This window comes from Ornithorhynchus anatinus, chromosome 7 (genome assembly GCF_004115215.2).
Source record: "Ornithorhynchus anatinus isolate Pmale09 chromosome 7, mOrnAna1.pri.v4, whole genome shotgun sequence".
In the NCBI taxonomy this organism is placed as follows: Eukaryota; Metazoa; Chordata; class Mammalia; order Monotremata; family Ornithorhynchidae; genus Ornithorhynchus; species Ornithorhynchus anatinus.
Genome location: NC_041734.1, coordinates 72,270,916 through 72,285,300, shown reverse-complemented (window position 1 = coordinate 72,285,300; position 14,385 = coordinate 72,270,916). Strand labels below are relative to the sequence as shown.

The 14,385-nt window shown below is 54.9% G+C and overlaps 1 protein-coding gene across 1 annotated transcript in view; it reads right to left on the bottom strand.

Moving 5' to 3' along the window:
* Window positions 1-14,385, bottom strand: part of NAV1 (neuron navigator 1) — a 313,376-nt gene that overhangs the window by 34,978 nt on the left and 264,013 nt on the right. The window contains 6 exon segments of the mRNA XM_029069967.2: window positions 363-511; window positions 1,128-1,169; window positions 2,298-2,741; window positions 3,756-4,452; window positions 5,104-5,401; window positions 5,983-6,121. Coding sequence (XP_028925800.1) covers window positions 363-511; window positions 1,128-1,169; window positions 2,298-2,741; window positions 3,756-4,452; window positions 5,104-5,401; window positions 5,983-6,121 — 1,769 coding nt within the window.

Sequence of the window (14,385 nt, the reverse complement as noted above, 5' to 3'; positions counted from 1 at the left end):
CAGATGGCCACCCTTCCTGCCGGACCCACCCCACGCAGGGTCCTAGGCACAATAGATCAGGGAGTGCTGGGCGCTTTTTACTTGACAGGGACCCGAGCCAATTTTCTTGCCTCAGCCTGCCCCTGGGTCTGCCTCTGGGTACTGCCAGGCAAGGGTGTCTACAATGTCGCCCAGTGCCCAGTGGCTCTTCTCTGTAGATAGCACATGAGGCTCTCTGGGGAGGGTCGAAGTTCGCCTTCTGCTCGCCCCTCCAGCCCTCCTCCAGCCTTCCAGCCCATCCTTTGGTGGAACCAGGAAAAGAGCCCAGGGGTCTCCCCGCCTCCAACCACGCTCTCTCCCAGGCCACGGCTGGGGATACTGACCTATGTTGGTGAGCTGGCTCTTCCCGCCCAGTGACATGGAGAGAGCAGGGGGCGAGGGCAGCTCTGATGGATCATCGGCCTCAGGCAGTCCTCCGATGGTGTGGGAATGCCGTCGTTCCTTGGTCTCCTCCTGGGATTGAAGCTGATACCTGTGGGAGGGGGAGAGAGGTGCCGCATGTCGGGTGCTCAGGGCCGGACTGAGGTCAGGGCCAAGGAAAGTGGGCACAGGCAGGCACCCCCAGACCTCAGTTGGGCCCAGATACCCAGTCTACAAGACAGTCCTCCAGGGCCAAGAGTTGGAAGGGGGTGGAGAGACACACACACCCGGGTTTACTCCCACTGTCCATTAGAGGGGATGAGGACCTGAGGGGCCAGGCCTTCATAATCCAGACAGAAGGTGGGGGACCCAACTGAGGTTAGCCCCTCAGAGGTCAGTTCTAGGCTTCAGTCAGCCAGGCCCAACCCCGGCCTCCCTGAGTGCAGGGGCGGGGAGGGAACCTAAGGCCTGTCTAATTAGCAAGTGTCCAGGTTTGGGGGTCGGGAGGGGAGGGAAGGGCGTGTGTGTGTGTGTGTGTGTGTGTGTGTCCATCCGTCCCAGCCCTGGCTCCACCAGCAAAGGCTTGGCAGTAAAACCAGCGACTTGAGGGTGAATGGGGCTCCAAGTTGAGGATTCGCTGTGCTCCACTTGGGCTTTGGGGTCCAGAGGAGGACAGAGCCAAGAGGCCAGGGACATGAGAGAGAAGGGGGAAGGCAAGAGGATGTTACCTTAGCCCCTTCTTGGGGAGAGTGTTCCGATCCCGCTGGTTACTGTCGGGGTGAGAGCAAAGAGGTCAAAGATGGTTGTCAGGTGGGCATGTTTTGGGTCTGACAAAGGCACGGTGGGGGTGCTGAGGAATCCCTCCAGAGATCGGGTCTCTTATTGCCCTGGGGAAGCCCAGAACATTCTCCAACCTGTGGAACCACGAGCCATTTCCATTTCTAGTTCAGGAATGGCTCATGGAGGCTGCCGGACTGTCCAGCAGAGACCGCCCCTGTCCCCGAGGGAGAGACCACAGGTTCCAGGGAGCTCTCTGGCTCCCCTTTGGAGGCCATGGCTAAGCTGATCAGATGGCTCTATTTGGGCAGGTCTGTGGGGTCCCCCACTTTAGATTCTTGCAGTCCAGTTTGGGTTCTTTATCCCCTCCTTCCAGCCCCCATTCCTTTCCCACTTATTCCGTTTCGCTCTTTCCAACTGCACGCTTCAATCATTGCCACCCCTCCACCCACCCTGAACGCCCCACCATCTGCACACGTGACCCTAGGCCCCGGAACATCTCTCTGCCTGCTTGGTGAGCAGCCCACTAGGCCCCACAGGGCTCAGGTATCCCTGCACAGCCCGATGACTGTGGACCCAGAAAGGCCCGAGGCTCCTGGCCCCAGCCTGCTCACCCCACAGGGCCGAGGCAGAGGACACAGGTCTCTAGACACAGCAGGTTGCTGGATGGTTTGGAGATGGGGGAGGCCTTTTTTAATGGTATTCATTAAGCTCTTACAATGGGTCAAACACTGTTCTAAGCACTGGGGTAGGTACAGGTCAATTAGGTTAGACACAGTCCCTGTCCCACATGGGGCTCAGTGGCTAAAAGGGAGGGAGAGCAGGTACTGAATCCCCATTTTAGAGTTAGGGAAACTCAGGCACAGAGAAGTCAAGTCATTTGCCCAAGGTCACACAGCAAGCAACTGTCAAAGCTGGAAATGGAACCCAGATCCACTGACTTCAAAGCCTGTGCTCCTTCCCCTATGCTACACTGCTTCTCCTGGGGGTTGCCAGGGGCCAGCAGGGCATGGGGTCCTGCCAGTGGGGCTGGGAAAGTGAAAGCAAAGAAGAGCCCCTGGGGTGGTGGTGGAAGGATTCAGGCAGTAGGCGATCCCCCTGCCCGTCCCACCCCGACTTACCCGTCCACCTGCCCGGCTCTCGGGCTTCCGCTCCAGGCCACCTCCGCCACCTCTTCCTCCGGAGGGGCCGGCGGGGCGGTGGGCGGGGCAGGAGGTGGGGCACCCCCCGGGAAGGCACCGGGCAGGCTCATGGGCATCTGGAGGGATTCCATGCTCCTGTGCAGGCCCGAGAGCTTGTGGTACATGCGGGGCTCCTTGGGGACACTGAAGCCCCCCATGAGCTCCAGGCCCTGGGAGAAGCTGGCCGAGTTGATGTTGAGGACGGGGGCAGGGCTGGGGGTGAAGCAGGAGGGGAGGTGGCTGGCTGCCCCGGAGCCCGTCGAGTGGAGCTCCTGGATCTTGGGGGCGTGGAGGTCGCTGCAGGATGGCAGGTCCAGGCTGTTGGAGTTGACCTTGTCCAGGTTGGCCAGTGAGGGTGGCTTAATGAAGCTCTTGGCTGTGGTCCTAGAGGAAGCACAGGATGAGGGAGGGGTCCAGGGTGGGGGTAGAGGACATGCAGTGCAGGGAGAGGCGGGATGGATGCAGGCGGGAAGGAGGGTGATGGGGCAGGGTAATGCTGCGGGCAGGGTGTGCCTGCTCCCTCTCCATCACCTCTGCCCACCCTCTGCCACTCAGGGACCGAGCCTGGGGCCTCTTCTGCTCCAGTTCTGAGCCTGGTGATCCGGTTGTTTCTGGGACACAGGAGGCAACAGGGGCTCGCTTGCCCGCTCTGCTCTCTCCCTCCTCCCCTCTTGCCCTCCCACACTTGCGCTGGGGGGCTTGGAAGCAGGGTTGTCCCAAGGAGGAGGTAGTGAAAGCACTTCCTGCGAAGGGGGAGGGAGGAACCTGAGATCAACGGGCTGATTCTCGGAACTTCCAGTTTTGGACACCCAGAAGCAAACTGTGGCTCTGATTCCATCAGAAGTGGCAGCTCAGGGAGAAGCTCACTTGCTTGGGTGCATGGAAAAACACACACACACATCTCCCCCCCACACGCCCCGGGAGCAGGAGGTGGAAGGTGGGACAGATGGAACCCCTTTCTGGGTGTTCCTGTCCCCTGAGAGCCAGGTGGGGTCATGGGCCAGCGGAAGTGCCTGACTCCTCTTTCCCTTTCATTTGAGCCCAAGGGTGAATCCGGCCCAGCCTGCGCCACCATTACACTCCGCTGTGTGCCCAGCAGGACCTGGACCCCACTTTTAGTTCTGGCCCTGTTGTTGGGCCTTGGGAAGAACTTCCTGGCATCTTGATTGTTCAGGCCCTGGCAGGGGACAGGGCGGTAAACAGATGTTCTCGAATCTGCTTCTGGGCAAAACTGTAAGAAGAGGAGTGAGTCCTATCCCCCGAGGAGCTAAGGGTGACGGGGCCCGGCCTGGGGCCAGGGGATGAACGAGACGTCCCTTGAGCATCCCAGAATGCCCAGGGATGGGCTGGAGGGACGGACCCATTGAGAGAGAAACGGGAAGCCTCCGGCCCTGGTACCTGAGCGGGGTTGGAGGCAGCTCAGCCCCCTTGGGGCTGGCCGGGAGGCCAGCCTGGCTCTTGGAGATGCTCTCTGGAGAGCCGACGCTCTTCAGCGAGAGGCAGTCCGCATCTAGGGCCACTGCTTTGGCTTTGGCCTTCTCCTTCTCCCGATCCGTCTGGTTCACCGGGGCGGGTGCGGCCCGCCCACCCCCAACCTTGGCTGGCTCCTTCAGGCGTGAGGCTGGGAGTCCTCCGCCGGGCTTGGTGCTGAGGGCGCTGGGGTCGATGCTGCTGCTGACGGGGCGGGGCCCCCCACGGCCGCCGGTCACGCTCATGGCGCTGGACTTGGCCGGTCGGGGCAGGCTACGGTACTGGATGTTGGAGCGGGCCCCAGGGGCCAGGAACCCAGGCTCCCCGGCGTTGGACACATCCAGGCTGGTCTTACGCCCATTGCTGGGCTTCACTGGGATGCCCGATGACTTCTGGAGCTTGCCGAGGGTGGCCGAGCCACCCGCCTGCATCACCGTCGCTGTGCCCGTGGCGGGGGGTGGCTTCTTGTAGCCGAAGGAGCCCGAGGCGGAGGGGCGGGCGATGCCCGAAGGAGGCTTCTTGGCATCCGCCGGGCGGTCCCGGCCCGCATCTGAGGAGGAGCGCTGCAGGCCTGCATTCTTCACCGACAGCTTCCCCTTATCCGGGGCCTTCCCTTCGGGCTTGCCTGCTAGGGAGAGAGGGCAGAGTGACCTGAGCCCCGGGGGGAGCGGGGCCACAGCTGCGGGGATCACGGGGAGGGAAGCAGTCAGCCTCTGTTCGACTCGCCACCTTCCCAAAACTGAGTTGGTCCCTGGTGACCCCTAGAGTTTGGCTTGCAGGGGGCTCAGGGAGGAGCGGAGGTGGGGGTTCTGCCTGTCAGCGGTCCACCTGAGGGAGGATGGCATGGGGGACCTTGGGTTGCCCTCAGCGGACCTCTTCCTCCTGAGGGCAACCCTGCCCCTATGGGGTCCTAAGGTCTGGGTTGACCCGGGGCCAAGCTAGGCTTCTGAAGCTTCTGCAGGAGGAAGTCAGGCTCGCTCAGGGCAGTCCCAGGCGGGCCCAGACGGCCCCAGACCAAACAAGTTTGGGCAGCAGAGCTGTGCGTTCCCTAACCCTGGGCTTCCCACTCCCTGGCCAAGTGGCCGCAGCCCATGCGGGAGCTCCAGAGATGGTGCAGTGGTGAGAAGAGGCTCATGGGAAGGTTGGGGTGTGCTCCCAGCCCTGGGGAGTTGCTGGACTCGGGGCTGAGATTTGCTGAGCCCGAGGGGGAAACAATGTGGGGCCCGGATCTGGGCCCCCTCCTCTGCCATCCTCTTCCCTCCCGCTCCTGACTCACCTGCTACCTTGAGCGGGTTCTGGGCCGTGTGGGTGATGGGCGAGGTGACGGCCACGGGGGGAGTCTTGCCCTTCTTCAGGGAGCCAGGTGGCCCCAGGCTGACGGGCTTCCTCAGCTCCCCACCTTTGGGGGAGTCCTCACAGCTCTCGGGCCGCTCCCGCCGCCACTTGGAGGCACCGGGCTCCATCTTGAGGCTGCCACTGTCGTACTCCAGTTTCCTGGGAGCCTTCTCCTCCGCCTCGCTGAACCAGCTGAGCCCGCTCTCCACCAGTGAGCGCTTCTCCGAGTCGGTGCGCAGCTGTTGGGGGATGGAGGAGGGGGTGGGAGAGAATACGAACCAGTGAGTGGCACCGGCTGGCCCAAGGCCCTGCCTTCCGCCGGAGCCCTGAGATACCGGGAGGAAGCGGGTCATTGTGACGACTGGCCTCCTTGGCATCCAATCAATCAATGCTATTTATTGAGTACTTCCTGTGTGCAGAACACTGAACTAAGAGCTTGGGAGCGTGCAATACAACAGACACACTAAGGTAAGACACAGTCCCTGCCCTCAAGGAGCTGACATATTAGAGGGGGAACGAACATTCAAATAAATGACAGCCGGATCTATACTAAAGGCTGTGGGTCCAGGAGTGGGGGGAATAGCAAGTGCTTAGGGGAACGAACCCAAGTGCAGAGGTTACGCAAAAAAGGGGGAGTGAGGGGCTTGGTCGTCCTTAGAGAAGCAGCGTGGCTTAGTGGCCCGGGCCCCAAGTGAAGTGAGCACGTGATGGCAGCGTGGGAGAGAGGCCGGCATTGCCCAGCCCAGTGTCTGGCCGGCCTCGGGGACTCTAGCCTTCAGGCAGGCCCCGGCTCTATCCGTGGCTTGGCGGACAGACGTACCACTACGGTGGAGTTCCTCCGGGAAGCCGTTGGGGTGGAAGGGAGAGAGTTGAGTGAGGAGCTGGCATTGAACTCCTCTGAGCTGAGGTTGTCCGAGGCATCGCTGAGCCCGCTGCTGATGGAGCTGCTTTCATCCCAGCTGCAACGACAATGAGGGGGCAGCGCCCGGACGGTCAGAGAGGAGGTCAGCAGGAGGAGACACTCTGCTCCAGGGCACGATCAGGCAGGTGGGGAGCCAAAGGGCCTGGAGGCCCTTCCACCAAGGTCCCTGGCTAATAGCTCCGGGATCCCTCTGGAGTCTCCACAGGGGACCCGTAGAGCCAGGGTGACCCCTTCCCTCCTGGCCGATGGTGGAGGGTGGGCAGAAGTGGTTTGCAGAGGGGTTTCTGGAGGGTAGGGTGGACTCCTCCAGCCACCCCAACCCTAGGAGAGAGAAGTCCAATGACCTGACCACATTTAAGATGTTAGGAAAAGTTGCAGCTTTATGCCTGACAGTGATCCTGCCTGAAGCAGAAAGGAGTCAGAGGAACAAATACTAAGGAAAAGCTATGTGTTTTCTTTCAGCAGTGTTAAATTTTAGCCTGTATCTTGTTGAATCTTCTTGGGTAGCCTCACTTCTCTAAGACATGAGCCCCTCACAGTCTGGGGATGAGTTCCCTCCCCAGAGCTTATCCCAGTGACTTTCAAATTGTTCAGGGCTTAATAGGTGCCACTAATTTATGTTTTATAGATCAGTTGATGCTAAGGACAGAGGTACCTAAGGTGTTCAGACTTTCCAGAAAACAGACGTTCCATAAAGACAAGATCTTAGTCTTTTATTACAAGTGGAGCCTGGGAATACTATCATGGGTACTGGACTGTGAATCTCAGCTCCTTAGCCCCCCTAAGCTACAGCTTCTGTGGCTTTGTGACTGAGGGAATGAGGAAAGGAGGGAGGGATGTAGGCAAGGAAAGAAGGAGAGAGAGAGAGAGACAAAGAGATGGAGAGGAGACAGAGGTGAGGGGAAGTGAGGGGGAGGAATAAAGAGGGAAGGAAAGAGACAGGGGAGAGAGAGAAACAAAGAGGACAGATATAGATACCGAGAGAGACTCTCTCTCGGGACAGGGCAACAGAACAGTGACAGGTTGCCTTTGTTTTGCCTCCCAAGATTCTTCACAGCAGGAATATCTAAGGTCTGACCCCAAACTCCATTTCCACATTCCTCCTGCTCACTCAATTTACAGCACTCACAGCCATTGGAAACGACACCTGCAAGCTAAAACCCTCTCCAATCCCAACACTTGAGCACCTCTCTAGAGGTGCGGGGGATTTCCCACATTGGAAGCCAACCAGACAGAGGGATTTGCCAGTTTAGTCCTCTTCCAATTCTCTCCTCGACCCCCTCCACTCCATGGAAACTGTACTCTCTAAGGTCACCAGTGATCTCCTTCTTGCAAAATTCAACAGCTTCTACTCCATCCTAATCCTCCTTGTCCTCTCAGCTGCCTTCAATCCTGTGGATCATCCCCTTTCTCCCAGAAACATCATCTAACTTTGGCTTCCCTGACACTGTCCTCTCCTGGTTCTCTTCCTATCTCTCTGGCTGCTCCTTCTTGGTCTTTTTTGAAGACTTCTCCTCTGCCTTCCATTCTAACTGTGGGAGTCCCTCAAGGCTCAGCTCTAGCTCCCCTTCGGAAAGAAAGACATAGGGGAGACCTCAGCAGAGAACCAAAGTAAAGTTTGCTGGACCTCAGACCAGACTGACCAGCAGGGGGAAGTTAGTGGAAGAATCTCGGCCCCTTCTCAACCGGGCAGACCTGAGCAGTTAAGGGTGCCTGGGTACTTCCCCGATTGTGGTTTGAGCCATTTTCCTCCCTTTGCAGCTGGAGATCCTTGGGCAGTGGCAGTGGCAACAGATGCCACAGACAAAACCAGTATCCTGTCCTGTCATCCAGGATGTTCCACTGGCCAGAATGCTTTTGTCCCTTCCTACGAATCCTTCCTCAAAACACACTCCTTCCAAGAGCTCCTTCCCATTTCTTGGATTCCTTAAGTCCCCTAAATATGACTAGAAAATGGATGGATCCCACTTGGACCCCAGCCTCTCTGTTCCACTTTTCTCTGGGTTTTCTCCAACACATCCATCTGCTTCCCCATCCTGCCCTGTCCTGGGCCCACCTCTCCTCTATGTCTGCCACTGTACCGTCACCCAGGGTGGAAACTATCAGTCTCAGAATGGTGGTAGAGAGGGATGCTCCAAAGCGTTGGTCTGCCAGCAGCCTGGACTGGTGTCCCGGGAGAGCAGCCCAAGTTGGTGCCAGGCAGAAGTTGCACTGGGATTTCCGCAAGTGTGCGTGCGTGTGTCGTGCTGTCTATCCAAATGGGGGTATGTGCTTCTATATACATGTGCTTATACATAGTGTACCCAGAACCCTAATGTCTCCATCTGCCCCAAAAAGAACACCACCAAAACCATTCCAGACTGATAGATGTTAACTCGACTTTCCAAAACCACCCACCTTCCTCCGGAGCCCATTCCTTTATAAGACGAGCCCGACAGAGGTTTTGTTTTGTTTTTATGGTATTTGTTAAGCACTTACTATGTGTCAGGCACTGTACCAAGCACTGGGGTACATAAAGCTAATTAGGTTGGACACAGTCCTTGTCCCACATGGGCCTCACAGCCTTAATCCCCATTTTATAGATGAGGTCACTGAGGCACAGAGAAGTGACTTGCCCAAGGTCACAAAGAAGACAAGTGGTGGAGTCAGGATTAGAACTCAGGTCCTCTGACGCCCAGATCTGAGTTCTATCCACTAGGCAACACTGCTTCTCCAGCAGACAAGTGGTGAAACAGTTCTTCTTGAAAACCTCTTTGTCCTCCTTTTATTCTTTCTTTGTGATTTAAAAACAACAATAACAACAATAATTAGGGTATTTTTAAGAGCTTACTATTTGCTAAGCACTGTACTAAACGTCCGGGGTAGAGACAAGATAATCAGGTTGGACACCATCCCTGTCCCACATGGGGTTCACTGTCTAGGTAGGAGGGAATAGGAATTAATCCCCATTTTATAGATGAGGAAAGTGAGGCACAGAGAAGTGAACTGACTTGCTTAAGGTCACATAGCAGACACCTCGCAGAGCCAGGATTAGAACCTAGATCCTCTGACACGCAGACCCATGCTCTTTCCACTCAACCATGCCGCTGCTCTCATGGAGATTAGGATTTCCTCCCAACCTACCTGAGCTGAAGAAGGGTTGCTCTGAAACTTCCTGGATAACCCACGCTTCACACATTTGATTGAAACCTTTTTAGTCACCACTGAGTCCCCTACCCCAAGATAATGACTCTGAGGCCCCTTAAACTTCTGGCGGAGGGCCAGCTCTGCAAGACTTTAGCCAGTTCGTTCCCCTCCTCAGAGTCTTTTCCCCAATTTTCCACGTTTTCCTCAAGTGACAGAGCACACACCTTACCGTGTTCCTTCAATGAGACCCCAGGCAGGAGACCAGTGCTCACATCTATCTACTTGTGCGTGTATCTGTGTACACGTGTGAGAGAATAAGGGTAGGCATGCACTGTGCACATGTGCCGTGCACGCCTACAGCTTTGGGCTCTTGGCAGCTGGCTTGCACTGGGGTGTGTCTGCTTGCTTGAGGGAGAGTGAGCATTGAGGAGGCTGAGAATGTTTTTGTGTGTGTGAATTAGCCGGTGCCTGGCAAATTTTTCGTTTTTGATTGATTTTCCGTTTTATCACGGAACAACAGACGGCCGAGCCATCCGAATGTCTGGCCCTGGTTTCGGCGGGGCTCATTTTCACTCATTTGCTGGGAAGAGGCGAGGGGGCGGCTGTGGCTTTTGGCTCAGATTCTGTGCAGTGATTTATCCAGACACGGTGAGAGGGATGGAGGGGAGAGCAAGCCTAATTCACTGTTATTTGGACTTGCGATACCATGAGTTATTACCATTAGTATTTTTCACTCTTAAATTTTCTGCTTTCGAGCCTTTGAACACGTTTGCTATTAATACTCACAGCTGGGCTAGGCCAAGACCACCCGCTTGTCCCCCTGCCCATTTCTCAGTCTGGGAGACCGGAATGTGGGGGAGCAGAAGATGTCCCAGCTCTGGGCCCCGTCAGCTCCAACTGGGCGGGGTCCGGGGTTTGGGAGGAGACCGTCAGCCAAGGAATCCCGCTGTGCTCTCTCCGGCCAGAGGCGGAGGAGGGACAACCGCAATTTGGGATTGTCGACCTGAACACATTTCCGGAGAAAACTATGGGGGGGTGGGGGGATGGAGAGTCAGGGTCGTTCCCCTCGCTGAGAGCTGGGAAGTCTGCTCACAGAGAGAGATGGGAGGATGGGAAGGGGGGTACCATGAACCTCAGGAGTTAATAATGATGATGATAATTGTGCTATATGTTAAGCACTTACTATGCGTCAAGCACCGTATTAAACATTGTGGTAGATACAAGTCTACTGTATTTACTGAGTGCTTACTGTGCGTAGAGCACTATACTAAGCACTTGGGAGAGTACATTATAGCAATAAACAAATACATTCCTGCCCACAATGAGCTTACAGTCTAGAGAAGGAAGTTGGACACAGTTCCTGTCCCGCATAGGGCTTACAGTCTGAGGGGGAGGTAGGACATTCACCGAATTCCCATTTTTTAGATGAGAAAAGCAAGGCTCAGAGAGGTCAAGTGACTCACCCAAGGTCACATAGCAGGTGAGCAGTGGAGCTGGAATTAGGAATTAGCTCCTAATGTTGGTATTTGTTAAGCGCTTACTATGTGCCGAGCACTGTTCTAAGCGCTGGGGTAGACACAGGGGAATCAGGATGTCCCACGTGGGGCTCACACTCTTAATCCCTATTTTACAGATGAGGTAACTGAGGCACAGAGAAGTTAAGTGACTTGCCCACAGTCACACAGCTGACAAGTGGCAGAGCTGGGATTCAAACTCATGACCTCTGACTCCAAAGCCCATGCTCTTTCCACTGAGCCACGCTGCTTCTCTAACTTCCTAGCTCCTCTGACTTCCAGGCCTGTGCTCTCTTTCAGTTGGCCATTCTGGTACACCCTCTGAAGCCCATAGCTACTCATCCTCCCCTGAATCCACAACACTTACAGACTCTTATTTATTCACGGTGGCTTCCCTTATCTGAAATTAATTTTCGTGTCTGTCTTCCCCTGCTAGATTGTAATCTCCTTGAGGCCAGGGATCATGTGTACTAACTCTATTGTACGGTCCCAAGCACCAAGTACAGCGCTCTGCGTAGAGTAAGCGTTCTATACCAGCTCTGGACAGAGCCTAGTCAGGGAATTCTCTGGGGCTCAGGGAATCCCAGTCGCCAGCACCCCCAGAACTGTGAGCAACAGGATCACTTTCAGGCTCAGCTTGAGGTGGGGCCTATGAAGGAGCACAACCAACTGCTGGTATAGAAGCCTGAGGCACTAGCCCGGGCCAACTCCCACCAGCTGATTTGCCCCTGACCAGAAGCCCTTAAAAATGGGGGTCCCAGATGATAGCCCAGCTCACTTGCCCTCCTAATGGCTCAGTCACACTAGAGATGGCCTCCACCCCTAAACCACCTTCTGCCCCACCTTCCCTCTTCCTGTGGTCAGGGTACTCGGCTACCAGCTCTATTGTATGGTACTCCCCTAAGTGCTTAGCACAGTGCTTGCTACACAATCGATCAATCAATGGTGCTTATTGATCGTGTACTGTGTGTAGAGCCTGTACTAAGACCTCAGGAAAGTACAGTACAACAGAGTTTGTAGCCATGATTCCAGCCCAAGGGGAGCTGAGAGTCTAGAGGGGGAGACAGACATTCAAATGAATTACAGATAAAAGAATAAGGATCCATTCCATAATCAACTGGTCCCCTTCTATTCTCCATTTATTCTCACTCCCTTGGTGAACTCATTCGCTCCCTCGGCTTCAACTATTGTCTCTATGCGAATTACACCCAAATCTAGATCTCCTCCCATCCTCTCTCCCTTCCTCCAGGCTCGCATCTCCTCCTGCCTTCAGGACATCTCTACTTGGATGTCCTCCGGCCACCTTAAACTCAACATGTCCAAGACAGAGCTCCTTATATTCCCTCCCAAACTCTGTCCTCTCCCTGACTTTCCCAACATTGTGGACAGCACAACCATACTTCCCATCTCACCAAGGTTGAACTTGGTGTCATCCTTGACTCCACTCTCTTTCAACCCACATATCCAATCTGTCACCAATGCCTGTCGGCCTCACCTTCACAACATCGCCAAGATCCGCTCTTTCCTCTCCATCCAAGCCACTACCACGTTAGTACAGTCACTCATCCTACCCCTCCTGGATTACTGCATCAGCCTTCTTTCTGACCTCTTCACCTCCTGTCTCTCTCCACTTCAGTCTATACTTCACTGCCCGAATTATCTTTCTACAGAAACGTTCTGGGCATGTCACCCCCCTGCCTCAAAAGTCTCCAGTGGTTGCCTTCAGCCTCCATATCAAACAAACACTACTCACTATTGGCTTCAAAGCTCTCCATCACCTTGTCCCCTCCTACCTCACCTCCCTTCTCTCCTTCTACATTCCGGCCCACACACTCTGCTCCTCTGGTGCTAACCTTCTCACTGTGCCTCATTCTTCCCTGCCTTGCTGTCGACCCCTGGCCCATGTCCTACCTCTGGCCTGGAATGCCTTCCTTCCTCAAATCCGCCAAACAACCACACTTCCCCCTTTCAAAGCCCTACTGAAGGCTCAACTCCTCCAAGAGGCCTTCCCAGACTAAGCCCCTCCTTCTCATCAGCTTTCCCTCCCTGTGTCCCCAACTCACTCCCTTTCCTCTACCCCTACAGCACTTATGTATATATGTACATACCTATAATTCTATTTATTTATATTTTTGCCTGTTTACTTGTTTTGTTTGTACATATCTATAATTTTATTTATTTATACTGAAGCCTGTTTACTTGTTTTGATGACTGTCTCTCCCCTTCTAGACTGTAAGCCTGGTGTGGGCAGGGATTGTCTCTATTGCTGAATTGTACTTTCCAAGCACTTAGTACAATGCTCTGCACACAGTAAGCGCTCAATAAATACAACTGAATGAATGAAAAGTGCTTAAGGGGTACATAGGTGATTCAGGAGGGAGGAAGAGCAGGGGCAATGTTTAAGTGATGATGATGATGATTATGGTGCTTGTTGAATGCTTATTATGCATCAAGCACTGTTCCAAACGCTGAGGTAGATACAAGGTACTCAGGTTGGATACAGTCCCTGTCTCACAAAGGGCTTACAGTCTTAATCCCCATTTTCCAGATGAGATAACTGAGGCCCAAAGAAATGAAGTGACTTGCCCAACATCACATAACAGACATGTGGCAGAGCTGGGATTAGAACTCATAACCTTCTGACTCCCAGGCCTGTGCTCTATCCACTAGGCCACACTGCTGGACTGACAGCCATCCCTCTCTGGTTCTCATTCATTCAATAGTATTTATTGAGCGCTTACTATGTGCAGAGCACTGTACTAAGCGCTTGGGATGAACAAGTCGGCAACAGATAGAGACAGTCCCTGCCATTTGATGGGCTTACGGTCTAATCGGGGGAGATGGACAGACGAGAACAATGGCAATAGATAGAGTCAAGGGGAAGAACATCTCGTAAAAACAATGGCAACTGAATAGAATCAAGGCGATGTACAATTCATTAACAAAATAAATAGTGTAACGAAAATATATACAGTTGAGCGGACGAGTACAGTGCTGTGGGGATGGGAAGGGAGAGGTGGAGGAGCGGAGGGAAAAGGGGAAAATGAGGCTTTAGCTGCGGAGAGGTAAAGGGGGGATGGCAGAGGGAGTAGAGGGGGAAGAGGAGCTCAGTCTGGGAACGCCTCTTGGAGGAGGTGATTTTTAAGTAAGGTTTTGAAGAGGGAAAGAGAATCAGTTTGGCGGAGGTGAGGAGGGAGGGCATTCCAGGACCGCGGGAGGACGTGACCCAGGGGTCGACGGCGGGATAGGCGAGACCGAGGGACGGCGAGGAGGTGGGCGGCGGAGGAGCGGAGCGTGCGGGGTGGGCGGTGGAAAGAGAGAAGGGAGGAGAGGTAGGAAGGGGCAAGGTGATGGAGAGCCTCGAAGCCTAGAGTGAGGAGTTTTTGTTTGGAGCGGAGGTCGATAGGCAACCACTGGAGTTGTTTAAGAAGGGGAGTGACATGCCCAGATCGTTTCTGCAGGAAGATGAGCCGGGCAGCGGAGTGAAGAATAGACCGGAGCGGGGCGAGAGAGGCGGAAGGGAGGTCAGAGAGAAGGCTGACACAGTAGTCTAGCCGGGATATAACGAGAATTCTCCCGGGTTTATCCCATCGAGCGATGGTGGCCACGTGATTACGAACCCATGGTAAAAGGAAGATGCTGTCTATGCCCTTAGGGAGTT